The following is a 17,264-nucleotide window of genomic DNA, read 5'->3' on the forward strand; positions in this document are numbered from 1 at the left end:
AATACTGTGATGAGGTCCCCCTATCTTGCGTCTTCTCTTCTCCAGAGTTGGAAACTTTTGAAATCTTTTCACAGTTGTGTGGGGGAGTAAAATACCCAGACTGAAGGAATATGTGAATTGGTGTCCCCAGTTATTTTCAAACATTTGTAGTGAATATAATGCATCATGGGGGCATACTCAAATATTATTGAAGGAGCTATTTTGATCTGATGAAAAAGATAAAATAATTGAAAAGGATGCAGAATTGATGCAACAAGCTGGGGGAAATAGGAACCCTTGGGCAACAAATGATCCAGATTGGTATTATCATAATGCAGGAGACAGAGGTAACTGTCAGACAGCAATGTGGAATTTAGTGGAAACTATTAGAGCTTGTGGAGAATCAAGAGTGAACTGGATGAAAGTACAGGAATGTAGGTAGATGCTAGAGGAACACCATAGTGACTACTGGGGACAGTTGCGGTGGGCTTTACTAAAGCATGGAGGAATGACCATGCAGAACTTTAACAATGAGCTAGTGGCAAGAGTATTTGTTGATCAAGTCGCCCCAGATATAGGGAAATATTTTGAAGAACATATGGCTGGGCGGCAAGGGGAGACATTACAAAAGACCCTAAGTTTTATGCTTATGTTTATGTGGTGTTTATGTTTGATGTATGGGAGGAAACACATAGAGCTGAACTTGCAAAGGAAAAGAAACAGGAAAAGCAAGAAGGTAGTCTTTTAGTGGCAGCACTGTCACAGAGTTTACAACTAAAGGAGTGAGTGAGGGGATTTCCCCCTTGGAGAGAACAAAACAGGGCAGAGGCAGGTCAGATCACAGACTTGAAAGAGGAATGAGAAGACACAGAATTACCTGGGAGGAAAAGTATCATTACTGTGGGAAACTTGGTAACTGGCAAAGAAAATGCCCACTTCATCCAAGGGGGCTTCAAAGGGAACTGGACGTGGAAGATGCAAGACAGGAATCATGAAGTAATATGCAATGACTGAAGGCAGGGAACTCAGAAGACAGTGGAAATTGAAGTCTATGGCATGTAGAAAGCTCAGCTGAATGAAAAGGGGCATATAATTAGGAAAACAGAGGAAGTTGAATTTTTAGTTGACACAAGAACCAACTTAAATTTTGTACCAAAGGGAACTCTATCACAGGACAAGGTGTTAATTCAAGGGGTAACAGGAAAAGCAGAACATGTTTTAAGTAAACCATTACTATCCACATAGGAAATAAAGGGGTGCAGGGAAGATTTGTAATACCAGAAGTGTTCCCATCTTGTCTATTAGGAAGAGAACTCCTCCAAACCCTGGATGTATATTTACACCTATCACCCAGGGTTACCAATTTGACAATCGCAGGCATATTCGTAATATTCCCAACCTGGAGATACCTAAACCCCTGGAAGCTGGTGCCCACGGAATTGCAGAGTCAATCGGGAAATGAAGTGGAACTGCTGAAACACGCCTGAAAACAAAGGGAGGCGCGCCCTCTGCTGTGGAACAGCAGCCCATCCCCGGGAAGCCGGGAAAAGTATTCAAAACCAAGTAGCTTAGCACCCTGCCCGAGGAATCTTGGAAGTGTCTGAATTCCCATATAAAACCCCAGTGTTACCAGCAAGAAAAAACAGTCAGGAAAAAGGCGGAGATCCTGACTTTTGATTTGTTCCAGATTTGAGAGCAACTAACCAGTATATCATTGTCTCACACCCTGCAGTGCCAGATCCCACTCCTGTACTCTTGCAAATCCTGCACTGGGCTACGTGTTTTACTGTGACTGATTTGACTGCAGTGTTCTTCAGTATTCCCACAGGTGGAGAAAGCCATCCCTTGTTTGCATTCATTTGGAAGAGAAAACAGTTGACATGAACTTGTCTTCTCTAGGAGTTTAATGGGTTTCCCACCATATTTTCTCAGATATTAAAAGATTTCAAGGATATTGAGTTACCTGGTGGATTAGTTTTAGTGCAATATGTACATGATTTATTTACTAATAGGTAGTAGAAATTGTAATGACTGTTTAAAAGACACTATACATTTAGGCACTGCTTTAGCAACAAAGGGCATATCTCCATCCAAGCTCTAGCTGGGTCAAATGAAAGTATAATATTTGGGATTCATTTCAAAGGAAGGACAGCAGGTAACAGATACAGAAAGAATAAAAGCTATAAAAGAAATTCCTCTGCCAGTTACAGAAAACTCCCCAGCTATGAGGGTTTTGAGGTGCAGCTGGGTTTTGCTGACCATGGACACCAGGATTAGGAGAACTAACATAATCTCCAATAGAAGCAACAAAAAAATTAAGAAATAGAACCCATTACATGGAAGCTTTGGCTTTGGCTCCAGCTTTAGGACTTCCAGACTACACAAAGCGTTTTGATCTGTATATACATATGAGAAAAAAAGAGGCTAGTAGCGTTTTAATGCAGAAATTAGGACCCTATCAAAGACCTGTGGCGTAGTGTTCTGTCCAACTGGATCCAGTGGCATCCAAAGCTCCAACATGCACTAGATCAGTGGCAGTGGCAGCTGGAATAGTAGAAAAAAAGTCAACTTTTACTATTAGACCACTTCACCCGATTATGTTCTATGTGCCACATGAAGTTGAATTACTTCATGAACACTGTGCAACACAAGCCTTGTCTCCTTAATGAGCACATAAATATGAACTAACTCTTCTAAACGCAGATAATGTGACTCTAAACAGGTGCAACACATTGAACCTGGCAACACTAGTACCAACACCTGGAGAAGAGCATCAGCAATGTGACATGCTAATCCAGAGTATTAGTAAGGCACAAGCAGATCCCGCAGACAGAACTCAAATCTTGTTTTATTCACAGATGGATCACCCTACCGTTTACATGGGCAATCAAAAACTGGCTATGAAAATGTGGACCAGTGGAAGGTTGCAGATGCCAGAGCCCTTCTGGACACAGTTAGTGCTTAAGGGGCAGAGTTAATTGTGTTAGCCCGAGCAGCTTGCCTGGCAAGAGTAACTGTCCATACAGATTCAAGGTGTGCTTTTGGTGTATGCCAAACGAAAGGTATGTTGTGGAAAGAATGGCGATTTCTCACCTCCTCTGGAAAAGCTATGGCTAGTGGAACAGAAATTTGGTGGACACAATCCCACTTCCCAAAGAAATTGCTGTGGTTTGCTGTCCAGCCTGTACAAGGGACACTATTGTAATCAGCAAAGGGAATGCCTTAGCTAATGCAGCAGCAAAAGCCGTGGCTCATCAACCTGTGGTGAACATTGTGGCAGTTACTTCAGATAAGAGCTCATGGCCCGATGTTGACCATCCAAAAGAATTATACCAACTGATGTGACAAATGAAGAAAAGGAACAGTGGGAAAAGTGGGAAGCAGTGGAGGACGAAGATGGAACATAAACAATAGGGGCAAAACCTGTCTTATCAAAGAAATACCTGATAACTGGATGGTTCCATGACCTTGTAAGATCAAGTAAAATTAATGCATTAATTACAACTGGACAATACTTCAGCAAGATTCCAAGAAGTACGGTCTCTTCTTCACCAATACTTCACCAAGAAGTATTGGGTCACCTCCTGGGTACCAGACTAGGAGCTTGGGCAAAATGAATTCTTCACGGATTATTCCTTTTTTTAACAACCTTTGAAATACTGTTTGTTTGTACTCAGTGTTGTAACAGTTGCTGTACTCAACTGTGCTCACACCTTAGGGACTACAAATATTCCGCTCCCATACAACAGGAATGTTAATAAAAACAAAAGAACGTGTTAGTTTAAATTTAGCACTATCAGCTTAAACATTAATAGGTAGAACATTCAAAGCCTACAGATTGTGGTACATGAACTGTAACAACCATTACAGCATGTCAAATAGCTAACTACAGAACCAGCTGAAAACAACCTAAGAGGATGTGAAACAGGGTACAGAACCACTGTATATTGTATAAGAAGATGATCACTTAGCAACTCCTTAGTAATGAACAGCAAGAAAATCAAACCGATAAAAAGTAAGAAGACCCCAGACCCCAATATTACCAACTGGGACGAACTGTCGCGTGAGGGGTGAACTTAGATTGTAAGGGAACGATTGCCCAGGGATTTCTTTGTTTGGGGTCCATTTTCAGAGGTGCCCAGCTCGAGCTGTAGCACTATTAATAAAAACGACTTCACATAAGAGTCTCTTTTGACTTACGGATTCAGCGGAAGCCGAGAGTCGAACCCTGTTAGGGTGGCTGCTTTGCACAATCTCCATAGCACCATCTGCCGGCCAAACGTTACCTCTAGAGATCCCTGCTCTCCAGACTGTCAGCTGCAGGAAGGCAGTCCATCACCTCACAGAAGATTAAGAAGGTTATGACATGTGGGGCACAAATTCCCCCAGGTGTAGGTGTATCTACGAGGTTGCAATTTCCATTTTACAGTCATAAAGTTTTCCATTCTGTTTGGAAAGCACATACCTGTTATGGCTGAATTGTTCTAAGTTTCATCATTCCTATCTACTAAACCAGTCTGATGGTCATCTTTGGCACTATACCAGGTTTGTCATTGCTTTTCTTCCACAGATATTATGGGATCTTGTCAAAGTGCACTTTCTTCTGCCAGTAATTTGGGTCTCTGCCTTGTGTGGTTAGGAATTAAGGTGGGATTGAACTCAGTCAGCTGCATTTTTGTAACTAAGCCTGATAAAAGCCTGAAGGTGCACACTCAGCAGAGGTGGTCAGCGACCAACAACCTCCCATGAGATCAGAAAAGTCACCAGTGGATGTGCAGGAGAGGTGCTGGTAACTGTGAAACCACTGAGCAAATGACCATATGTATAACAATGAGTAGTTTGAACCTGGTGCAGGGTGCTGAAGGAAAGCCACCAGGTGGATGGCCAAGTGCTGAGATGCTGAGGGTAGCTCCCGCAGCTGCAGAACCCATCCCTGCCCACGTGGAAAAGCCCACTATGACAGCTAGTAGCATGGCAGAGCTGTGTTGCAAAAAACGGCATTTCTGTGAGTTGACACAACAGGTCTTTAAAGAATTTTGAGAGTATATGGGGAAGATCAAATTTCTCTAGGTTAGAAATTATTACCTACTTAGGAGATGCCATAATGCTATCTTCACCTCCAGTGGACCAAGTTGCTCTTCAAGTCCAGGCAACTGGGGTTTATTTTACCTGGGTGACCTTCCAGACAGGCCATGAGTGGAAAAAGCAACATCGCTTCTTCTTTTTTCCTGGGAGGCAAGACATCACCATCATTTTTTATAGGGAAATGAGTACATAAGGAACAGCACTCAAATAAACTGTTGGGGTTTAGGCTAGAATGGTCTCTCTTCACTACTATTCAATCATGGGGCATCCCCTCTCTTGGCTGGGGAAACCTGCATACTGGACCCGACAGTAGGAATTATTTCTTTCAGGCCCTTCTTTCCAGTGGCTCCTGGCCTAATTGCTAGAACAGGCTGGCAGGGAGAAAGCAGAGACAGGATGAGGCTGAAAGCAGACTCTTAGGATTCCCCTGCTAGGTCAGTTAATGCCACAGGCAACCAACCCCCTCACACGACAATGGGACAAAGGAGTGATGTTGCCAACAATGGTTAGAAAATCTGTAGCTGGGTTCTGAAACAATGACATTAAGAAACCATCTGATTATCTGCAACATGAGTGATGCCTGCTTTCCTCCTGCTTGGGCTCCTGTGATCGGCTGAACGCATGGACCAGGGATTTTCTATAGGGCACTTACCCAGACTGCCTCCCATGTGGATTTTACCCTGTCTAGTAAGATCTTAGCTCATGTACTGCTGGTCCTTCAGGCCGGTGCACTCACAAGCCTTCCTCATCCAACAGGCTGCTTTCACTAAACCTGTAGGAATGTAATCATCTTTGAGAGCTTTGTCCCTTTATCTGACTGAAGTAGCAAACTCAGCAGATGAGCACAGCTGGAGAAAGAACATTTCCTCTGCTTACAAAATTGGGCTGACTATATGTGTAGGTTTTTACCTGTCTTCTTATTTACTGTGCAGAAGCTTTTCACTGCCTCACTGTAAAACATTAAGGACTAGAAACCCAGACGGAGGTGAGTTTCATGAGCTCAGGTATCTTCCAAAACAACTACTGCAAGAGTTGCCATCACTGCAGAGTGTGTGCAATACTCATAGCAAAGAACATAGAAGGAAATATCTTAAACTTTGCCTGTGAACCTTAAAAGGATCTAACTGGAAGCAATTACAAAGAGTATCAGTGAAAAAAAATTGGATCTTTTATTTTAAAAGATTTTAATTAACACAAAATCTTTTCCCAGAAAACAACGAGGGATTTCTTCCATTCATGGATTACCATAGCATGGCACCAGGACATTTGGTGCCACTCAGTGGTTGTGGCATTGTGTTACCTTTATCTCCACTTCCCACATCAGTCTTTGTTAATGTTGGGACAGAACTTCTTTCTAAGGAATGCCTAATGCTCCCTTTGCACACGATGCCATGACTTCTGTGTCACATTTTCCCACAGCCTGAACTTACAAGTACTAAAGCTGTGAGATCTGTATGAGATCATGGGCATATTCTCATGAATGGGTTTGATTATCAACCTTGTCTACCTCAAAGAGGTAACTTGCCATTAATGGTGTGACAAGTCACAGTACCTGCCTTTTGATTTCACACCTTTAAGGTCACAGCCCCTTGTAAAGTATGATTCCTGCAACTGAATTCAGAATTAGACACATTTTAAATGTTTGCTCTCACATGGCTGCTGAGGATCCACCCTCCAAATCCGGAGAACTTCATCATGCCTGAAATAATTTCTTTACCCCAGGCTCTACTCAGTTGTGCCAAGCAATAGGACAAGAGTCAACAGGCAGAAACTGATGCACAGGAAGTTCCACCTGAACACGAGGAAGAACTTATTTACTGTGTGAGTGATTGTACACTGGAACAGACTGCTCAGAAAGGCTGTGGAGTCTCCCTCACTGGAGATATTCAAGAACCATCTGGATGCAATCCTGTACTGCTGAACAGATTCAGTGGGACCTCGATAGGCTGGAGAACTGGGTAGAGAGAAACCTAAAGAGGTTCAACAAGGGCAAGTGTAAGGTACTGCACCTGGGCAGGAACAACCCCAAATACCAGTACAACCCCAAATACCAGTACAGACCTACTAGAGAGTAGCTTTGTGGAGAAGGACCTAGGAGTCTTAGTGGATGACAAGTTCACCATGAGCCAGCAGAGTGCTCTTCCAACCAGGAGCGCCAATGGTGTCCTGGGGTGCATTGGGAAGGGGGAGGTGATCCTCCCCCTCTACTCAGCCCTGGTGAGGCCACATCTGGAGTGCTGTGCCCAGTTCTGGGCTCCTCAGTAGAAAAAAAGACAAGGAGCTACTGGAGAGGGTCCAGCAGAGGGCCACAAAGATGATGAGCTGTGTGGAGCATATATCTTGTGAGGAGAGATTGAAGGAGCTGGGCCTGTTTAGTCTAGATAAGACTGAGAAGGGATCTCATTAATGCATGTAAATATCTCAAAGGCGGGTGCCAAGAGGATGATGCCCAGCGACAGGACAAGGAGCAACAGCCATAAACAGGAAGTTTCACCTCAACGTAAGGAAGAATTTCTTTACACTGAAGGTAGCAGAGCACTGGAACAGGCTGCTCAGGGAGGTCGTGGAGTCTTCCTCTCTGGAGACATTCCAGACCCACTTGGATGAGTTCCTGTATCACCTGTTCTAGGCGACCCTGCCTTGGCAGGGGGTTGGACTGAATGATCTCCAGAGGTCCCTTCCAACCCGAACGATTCTGTGATTCTGTGACATGTGCTCCAGGTCGGCCCTGTTTGAGCAGGGCGGCCGGACCAGGTGCCCCACCGCGCTCCCTCGCAGCCCTCCCCACCGTGGGTTTCCGCGATGGATTCCCCGATCCTGACGGGAGGGGCTTTCCGACGAGCCAACCAGCGGCCGGGGGGGGGCTGCGGGCGGGCGGGCCCGTGACGCCACAGTCTCAGCTATGGTGGCTGAGCAGTGACACGTCTCCTTCTGGCCCGGGAAGGGGCGGGGGAGCGGGAGCGTGGGATCTCGCGGGATCCCGGAGCGGCTGGATCGGCCCCGGGGCGGCGACACCGGGGGGCCGCCGGTAGCAGCAGCAGCGGCGGCGGCGGCGGCGGGGACGGGCGGCCGGCGCGGCCATGGCGGGGCAGCAGTTCCAGTACGACGACAGCGGCAACACGTTCTTCTACTTCCTCACCAGCTTCGTGGGGCTCATCGTCATCCCCGCCACCTACTACCTGTGGCCACGGGACCAGCACGCCGGTGAGCGGCCCGGCCCCGGGCACAGCCGGGCTCCTCCTCGCCCGCTTCGCCCGCCCGCCCGCCGTGGCATAGCGGGGCCGGGCCGGGCCCGCGGCGGGGCCGCCCCAGCCGGGGCGCTCGGCCGGCCCGGCCCTGCCCCGCGACCCCCGGATGCGGCGGGCGGGAGGCGGCGGCCCCGCGGGGTGTTCGCCGTCAGCCATCGAGCGGGGCCTGGGGGTCCGAGGGGCCGCCCCCCGAGCCCGCCCGGCTCCGCGCCGCTGCTCCTGCAGAGTCATCGCTGCGCCGGGGTCCGGGGCTTTGTTTGGGGCTTGGGTTTTCCTCCCTGCCTTCCCGGAGTGTTTCAGGGCGGGTGACCTAAATTTTAGCCGTGGAGAAGAGAATAAGCTATTGAGTTGAGGCCAGAGAGGAAAAGTTACCGAGCTCTGCTTTTGTGTGCCATAAGGTCACAGCGAGTGTGAAAAGAGGATTTAATATTTTCCCGCTACAAGTCGCGGTTAAATGTCCGAAGGGTTACATTTCTGTTCCACCCTTCGGGGTGATGCTTTGTGTCACCGAGCTGCGTTAGAAAGTTTCTCCTAATAGTTCAGAATTTCATTTCCAAAGTAATTTTCCTTTTTGTCTTTACTGCATCCCTCTATTCTTGGAAGGAGAAGGCGTTTTGGTATATGGGCTGCGCAGGAACACATTTTTAACTGCAGTTTTGAGATTAAAAAAGCTGTAGAAATTGTATTTAAAAGCAGGATAGTAAACGCTGAGTAAAACGGGGATGCTTGGTGTGTTTCCATCGCTGAAACCTGCAGACCTCTTAAGAACGCTTGTGCCTTGAAATCTGTGAAGAATCCCTTTTGCTCCCTGCGTCTTTTTACATTCAGTATCTGGTGTTTTTGATGCCGTTTTAAATGGCTTGCCAGGTTCTGCTTAACTTAGTTTTATACGTAAAAGAAATACTCAGCAATGAAATCTTAATCCTGTACTTTCTGTTAGGGAGTAAGACAACAAATGTTTTGGTGCTAAATAATAGCTATTCACGGTCTTGATTGCTGACAGATGTGGCTTCTGACAGGACCTCTTTGGAGGACTGGTCTCTGCCCTCCAGATACTACTTCTCTGGCTGAGGAGTTAGCTCTTTCTGCTGAAAAGAAAGGTTTCTCTGCCTCATCTTTCTGTGTCCTGGCTGTTGCAAGAGGGAGGTGTTACTGTTGAAGATGTTTTGTAATCTTTGGGTTGTATTTAAGAAGCAGGGGATCTGAGAGAGAAGATTACTTCTGTAACCTTTCTCCAAAACTCAGTATTTTTATTTTATTTTTGTTCTGGTGAAGGGTGGGAGGCAGTGGGGGAGAAAATCTCTCTTTCTCTTGAATAATGCTTTACTTCCTCTGTAGTTCTTAGGAGCTGCTTCTTGGGAAAATGGTTGTGACTTACTTGAGATGCTGTGCAGAATGGTATGGCCAGCAGGGACACTGAGTGATGTTAACTTCAGTTTCAAGGGGCTGACAGAAGCAGGAAAAGCTGTAGAAATGCTGTCAAACTTGGAAACACTTTACTCACCTTACATATTTGATCTTCAGATATCCTTACAGAATGGCAGGAAATGAAAACCTGACTTTGGAATATGGCTGTATGGATTTTACTCAGTTTTTAAATAGGCCTGCCATTAAACATTAATAATTTCTTTTCCTCTAGCCAGCATCATCCAGAGTATGGAAGGCCTGTTGCATATTGTTCTGCAATTAGTGCTAGATTCTTACAAGGTTGTATCAAACCATACTTTCCAAAACAAAAGATAAATTTTATTATGCTGTTGGTACGAAAAAAATGAATCAACTAAGTGAAAATTACCAGGCATAGCAATGAATGGTTCTGCCTCATAATTGTCTTAATGGATTTTAAAATGTGAATATGGTCTAGTTTTTAGCATATAGATTAATAGCGTGCCTGCAGTCTCCTGGGTGAGTTCTGTTCTGCAGACTGTTTTTAAATGAAGAGTTGAGGTGTTGTACAGATCAACACTGGGAACTAATGTTGATCTATTAAGTAAGATCTCAGTAAGTCTGCTAAGTAGTAGAATATTGTGTTGTTTGAGTTGTTTAAGTGTATGGTTCTTGGGTGGCTCATTTCCAGCAAAATGCCCTCAGTAGTTTTTTCACAGCTTTTTGTATTAATTCAACCATACCTGTCCTGGCATTTGAACCAGATTTCAAGAATAAATTAAAACCTTGTAATGATGCAAAGTATGGATTGTTTAGCCATGACTTTGTTTTCAAAGTAACTCACTAGTTTTAGTAACTCACTTGTACAACAAACCAAGACAAAGCCAAACCACACATTTCAGAAGCTGAGAGAAGGCCTATGTCTTGAAGTCTTCCAGCACTGCTAGTTCCTGATTCCTTTAGTGAGCAGGAATATCTGGATGTTGATATGAGATGTGTATTTTTATGCTCATTTAGGGCAGGGTTTCCAACCAGAGGGGCACAGTGCTGGGTCAAATTGAATAAGATCTGCCAAGACCTCTGCTCTCTGTGTGTAGAACTAACTAACATTTTTGTTGTGGGACTGTGTTTTACCCTGCCTATGCTAGAGAACCCAGCCTTTGTGGCCCTGGGTGGACTTGGTGAAGTGCAGCTGGACAGGTGAGCTGTTTCAGCTCCAGCTCGAGGAGAGCCTGTAGGCAGTGAAAAGAGCAGGTCAGAGGGAACTTTTGAAGCAGAGCAAATGCCTGTCCTCCTTGCTTCAAGACCCTTTTTGCAATGTAAAGCAGAGCATCCAGAAGACACAGACCAGATTCCTTTTTTGGTAAAAACTAGGTTGGAAGATGAGCTTCAGCCACATTGTTTTGTAAGAGCAGACTAGAGCTAGTCTGAAGCAAGAGTGAAATGCTTTTAGCGGGGAAGTCGAGCCTTCGGTGCTTGCAGTTGCCTTCTACAAATGCACTGCCATGGATTGCTGCTACGTGATACAGTAGAGTGCCAGTGGAGGAACAGCAAAAATCTGGGAATTGTTGATGGCCTGTAACATTCTAGGATTTGTTCTGTACTGTAGTTTTGTAGTAAATGCTCATAGAATAAACAAAACCCCCAAAAACTCAGTGTTTGTTTTTGCTATAGTGAAGATTGGAGAGTAAGACTGTGTCTATATTACTTTACTATATGGAGGAAACTCAAAATGTGTTACCTAATGTCAGATTTTTAGTAGGAGAGCCATTAAGATTTTGCTGTTAGTGCTTCTTAAAATAAACTTCTGAAAGGCCTTTTCAGTTCTACTGTTGGGAAGAACAGCATGATTTGTGTCTCAAAAGTCCTGAGTAAAATTTGAGCTTCCTTTATTTCCTGAGTGTCTAAACCTGCCTTCTCCAGGCATTCTGAGACAGTCCATATGAAGTGTTGCTGCAGCTTGCAGTAGGGGTTGGTACTAATATTTGGGAGGGTTTTGCTGTGGTGTGCTAGTCACCCTGTGAACTGTCCTGTAATTTCATTACCTCAGCTTTGATAAACCAAACAAGCAGATGACTGAGTTTTTAAACTGCATTTTTCCTGATGACTTTAATACCTCCTCGGTGTTCACTCTAGAGCTAATAAGGCACTTATAAAAGGTTAATTGTTCAGCGTTGTGTCTTGGGCTGCAGTTTCATAACTGCATCAAGGCAGTAGTGCTCTAACAGAGTAAGTCTTATTTCTCACCCTCCCTTGTGCCAAATAGAGCACCCAAACAGTGTGGGTGACTGCAATAAGCTTGTTTTAGCTGAGATTAATTTTTGGCTTTTTTTTTTTTTTTTTTTTCTTCTTTCAGTCTTGCTTTTAATGTGTGTTAGTTTCTGGGTAGGACTTTATGGATGCTTGGGGTGGTGCAGGATGTGACAGTGAGGGAAGAAGATTGATCCTTTCAGTGGTGGTGATGGCTTCAGGTGATGGTGAAACTGCTGTATTGTTTATCCTTGACTGGTATCTTGAGAACATATATGTGTGTATATGTGTTTTATTACTAGAAGAATTTCATACTTTTTCTGGATCACCTCTGTTTTGGGAAAATACTGGTATAAATTTAGCCTAATTACTGTGAGGAAAACTATTGCAAGGACTGCTCTTAATTGGGAACAAAAAATATGATTGCTAAAAAGTTATTCTGGTGCAGATTCACTTCTTAATGAGAAGGTATTTTCTGCAGTGGGAATTTTTAAGTTGTCTTTCAAAAACTTAATTGCAAGAGGTGAAGAAAAGATGGTTTTTTCCCAGCAATTTGTGGTGGAGGAGTGCCCATCAAAGTATCTTCCTATTGTTGGACTTGCTTTGAACCAATTTCAGTGAAGGTTTGTGTAGATTAAATGTCAGAATCTAGAAAGGAAATGGAGAGCAAGAGGTGAATGAGTTTAGTTGGATAATTTGCCTGTTGTTGCACAATACTGATGTGTTTGCTGAACTTTGTGTACTTTTTGACTTCCACCTGTGCTGCTGAATTGAGACTCGTAAAGCTGTGCTGAAACAGGTGGTCATAGGTTGTGTTGTGCTTTGCAGTTTAGTGCATCTGTCTGGAAGTTCTTCATTTTACCCATTGTTTTTAGTTTATTTAGGTCTGCATTAAATAAATTATCCTGTTTTAGGGCATTAGGTATTCATAACGTATTACAAAGTTGCTGGAAAGAATAAATGTCTCTGTCCTGAGTCTTTTACAGTAACTTGAACAAAAAGAAGATGTTGAAAATAGTTCAAAACTCCCAAAGAATAACAGCTGTGAATGCAGGGATACCGTTAATAAAAGTTTGCAGTCTCTGATAGAAAAGAGGCTGTAGGAGCTATTCTGCTTGGAACATAGATCTTCCTTCTGCAAGTGTAAGAATAGAAACACCTGCTGTAGAAAAGATTAAAAAAAAAAAATCTGCTGCATTTTTGTATGTAGGAAAAAGTAATTATATGAAATGGATAAAAGCTGTTCAGTGTACTTTTGTTGTAATAGAGATCCATACAGAGTGTGTGTGGGGTTTTTTGTTTGTTTGATTTTAGTTGGTTGTTTGTGTTTAGTTTTTTTTGGGGGGTGGGGTGGGTGTTGCTGTTGTTGGGGAGCCCTGGCTATATGTTGTCCTGTTGCTCTTTAATCTTCTTCCCTTGCACTCTCCCCTCTCAAGTGTTTCTGTTTGAGATGTAGTAAAATTTTCTTGAAGAGCACTGGGTCAATACAAAGAAAACCTTTAAAAAATCTGGCTAAAAGAGGCTATTCCCTGCTAATCTTTGAAGATGCCATGCCTCTAGGAAGTAGCATAGGCAGTTTGAGAGCTCTGGTTCTAGGCTAGCCTTCTTGCTTTGAGGCTGGACAGAATGCAGAAATATTTCAAAAATACAGCTTACTAGGTGACCATTAGAAGGGGGACTATAATTTAATGTTGACACTTAATATTACTTTGTTAAATTTTTACTGTAATGCTGTTCTGAAGCAGTGGGGTTTTTTGCATACTTCTATAGGTAGCCAGTACTTGACACTCACTTTCAAAACCTTGAGTAGAAGACCTGAGAAAGATCTTCTGTATTAAGAACCCTGTTTCTCTGTATACCTGCCCACTATACTGGATCTCTCTATGTAGTAGTGTAAATATTAAGGTTTCTGTGTAATTTTTTGGTACACTTTTCATCTGTATATCTTGAGGCTGTTTTCAGAGATTTATATTAATCCTCTGCTTTAACTTGTAAGTAGGGGAACGGAGGCTATAAAGTTTATTTGGCTCTCTAAGGACAAACAGTGAGTCTGCAACTTAGATGTGACTCAAGCCGGTGCAGAGAACACAGGCAGTGATTCTTCTGTTTTATCTGTAATGGAATAATGAGCATTTCTACCCCACGGCAGCTGGGGGAGATGCTGCTTCCACTCCTGGTAAAATTCTTCTGTGCTGCTTCTAATCCTCTGGTGTGAGATAAGATTGGTTGGAGTGGGTTAATTGTGATGCCTGTTCTTGGCTACAGCTCACTGAAATCTTGTTAACCTTACTCCAAAAGTATTTCACAGTGTTTTGGTATTTAGTAATACAGGATAAAGTACAGGATGCTGGTAAAGGACAGGATAAAACCACAGGATAAAACTACAGGATGCCATGCTCATTGCTGCTGTGGTGGATAAGCATGAGTGTGAAAACTTGATGTCTGTGAATATAAGCATTTTGTGCCCATATGTGTGTATGCTTATCCTTTCCTGTTAATATAACCTTTCATCACTGTGTCAGGAAGTGGGAGGAGAGTCAGTGAAATGCAGTTATGCATTTAAGAACTGTTCTTACGTACAAATTGAGATTTTTGAGGTACTGAGAGACTGAGTGTACCATGGTTGACTTAAACCATTTTAAGTTCAGAAAAATACAGCTTATTAGGTAACTGTTAGAAGGCAGAATACAATGTAATGGTGATGCTTAACACTATTTTGGTAGGGTTTTTTACTATATTGCTATTTTGAAGCAGTAGGGGTTTTTTTGAGAAACATTTGAAGAAGGGGCAAACGTTATGAGATGTTACTAGTAATGCCTAGCAATTGTCTCTAAAAATATTTTTCAAAACAAAGCATTTGAATAGTTATCCAAACTGCTCTGTTATTTGGGGGGGAAAAAAACCCCTGTCATTTCATGGAGTTTAACTATTGTAATATTATTATGAGCACTGTAGCTTCCTAGCAGTAAAATAAAATTAATAACCCTTTGTTACAGATTAGTTGAGTAGTTTCAACACTGTCCTGAACACTTAACTCTGAAAAACTTTTTGTGGCAAGTTGAAGACCAAGCTATTACAAGAACTTCACTTTCACTGCATGCACATGAAAATAAAGTAGTTTCTATTTTTAAAAAATTCAACCTTTGTTATGGAAGCTTATGTAAACTGTGTCCTAAGTTTTATTACACGCCTTGTTCAGTTAATATTTGCTGCAAGGGTATCTTCATTACTCACATAGATGATACTAAACTATCAGGATATCCAGGCTATGTATTAGAGAATTCAAGTTGGTGCTATCTAACCTGATATATTCAGTAGTAAAGTGTGATTCAATTATGGTCTCATGAGCAGCTAAGCCATTCTTACAGGGTGAGCAGGAATTTTGAGAGATGAGCAAGGTAAATGGCAAAGAATGGAATCAACAGCAATTCCATAGGTTTTTTAGTGGTTGGTTGGTTTATTTTGTTTTGGTTGGTTGGTTGTCGTGGAGGTTTTTTTTTTTTTTTATTTGTTCTTCAAACTCATGCCTGTGAAGAAGGGTTCAGACCTGCAGTAATTTGAATAAGTATAAACTAGGCTTCTGCTACATCCTTGCACCCTGCAGTGCTACCTTCTCCCGCTGTGGAGTTTGTGGGCCTTTCCCTCAGTTATTAGCCAGGACCAGACATCCACATCTCCATTTCATGGTGAAGGGGGTCGTGTTGTCTAGAACATACTAAGAAAAGGGAGAGGCCCAAAATAGGTATTTAATTTCTTTCCTGAGCAAAAAGATTAGTGTCTGCACCAGTTTTTAAATAATTGTACAATTAAGAAGATTGAAGAGGTGTTTTCAGATTTTCACTTAGTATTTCCCTTTTACAGAAAATTGCCTATGAGCATTTTAAATTCAGAAGATTCCTTTATCTTGGTTTGCTGGATGAACTATTTGAAACTAGAATATTTGCAAGGATTGTGGCTTCTGCAGAGGCTTACCAATAAAGTTTCAAATACCCTTTTTTCTTTAGAAACAAAAGAATGGTTATACTGGGTCAGGTCAGGTGTCTTTTTTTATGTGGTATTACAGAAGTGTATGCCTTAAGGAAGGAATAACGGGACAAGCATAAATGCTGCTTCCTTTGCACATTCTCCCTGTTTCCAGTGGTTTTCAGTTCAGCGACTCTTTTATTATAGCATCTATACCATCCTATGGTAAGGAGGTCACCAGCTTGGCTGCCCACACTGCAAATAATCAGCTTTGTTTTGCACCATCTTATGATGTTACTTGATGATCCTTATTTCCTCTACTGGAAGAGGCAGTAAACATTCAGTTCTGTCTGTCCTGGCTGTCACTTAGGTTTTTTACAGCCTTCCATTACCTCTCCTTGCACTTGACTCTCTCCCAGCTGGAAGATTTGTAGCTTATATTTTGGACATAAATCTTCTCATATGTTTGATGACCCTCGTTCACCGTAATCGAATGTTTTCTAGTTGCCCCTCTTTGAGAGGTGGGGACTAGGACAGTGCATCATACTGGAGGTATGTACAGCCTCAAGCTTGTACATGGCTCAAACTTATGTGGTGGAGTAATGTTGCCCTCCTTTCCTCATAGGAATGCTCTAAACATTTGCTTTGATTTTTATAACTAATAAGCATTCAGCTGAGGTTTATACAGAGCAGTTTTTCACAACACCAAGACTGCATTCCTGAGAGATAATGGTCAGCCTCAAGCTCATCATAGTACATATTATATTAGCATAGTTCCCATTGCTCTTCATGTTTTCATACCCTGAATTTCGTGCACCATTCTGTAGTCTACTCACTTGATCTTTACAATTTTTCAGGATGCCCTTGTCTTTGTTACCCAGAATAAGTTAAAATCATCCAGAAGCCTTATTTTACTGCTCACCCTTTTACTCAGGTTATTTATTAGTGAAATATGAGTGTTGTAGTTCCAGTTCCTACAGAGCTCCTGGTGATTTCCTTCTGCTGTGAGAATTGGCCATTCACTCTCTCTTCTAGTCACATATTTATTTTTGCAATAGTTAGATTGTTGTCCTGAAAGACTTCGAAGAGGAACCTTTCAAAAACCTTTTGGAAACCACAGACTGTATCAGTAGTATCTCCTCTTCCATATGTTTACTTCCTCTAGAGGACTTTACCTTCACAAAAGCCCCACTGATGATAAGTGGATGTATGGTACTTATCCCTGTGTCTGCTAATTTGATCCTTTATTATAGTTCCTTCGAGGTGTGCATCAGAACAACACTGAACACAGGTTCAGTGATTGGTGATATGCTAAGTGACTTTTGTCTACGTTTGGTTTGGATTGAATGAATT

The 17,264-nt window shown here is 42.8% G+C and overlaps 1 protein-coding gene across 1 annotated transcript in view; it reads left to right on the top strand.

Moving 5' to 3' along the window:
• The first annotated feature begins 8,009 nt into the window (after positions 1-8,009).
• Positions 8,010-17,264, top strand: part of SEC63 (SEC63 homolog, protein translocation regulator) — a 60,664-nt gene continuing 51,409 nt past the window's right edge. The window contains exon 1 of the mRNA XM_051792378.1: positions 8,010-8,268. Within this exon, the coding sequence (XP_051648338.1) occupies positions 8,145-8,268 (124 nt within the window). The 5' untranslated portion in view covers positions 8,010-8,144. The remainder of the gene's footprint in view (positions 8,269-17,264) is intronic.

Source organism: Manacus candei, unplaced genomic scaffold (assembly GCF_025592945.1).
Source record: "Manacus candei isolate 608988 ecotype Guabito, Panama unplaced genomic scaffold, ASM2559294v1 h1tg000034l, whole genome shotgun sequence".
Classification (NCBI taxonomy): Eukaryota; Metazoa; Chordata; class Aves; order Passeriformes; family Pipridae; genus Manacus; species Manacus candei.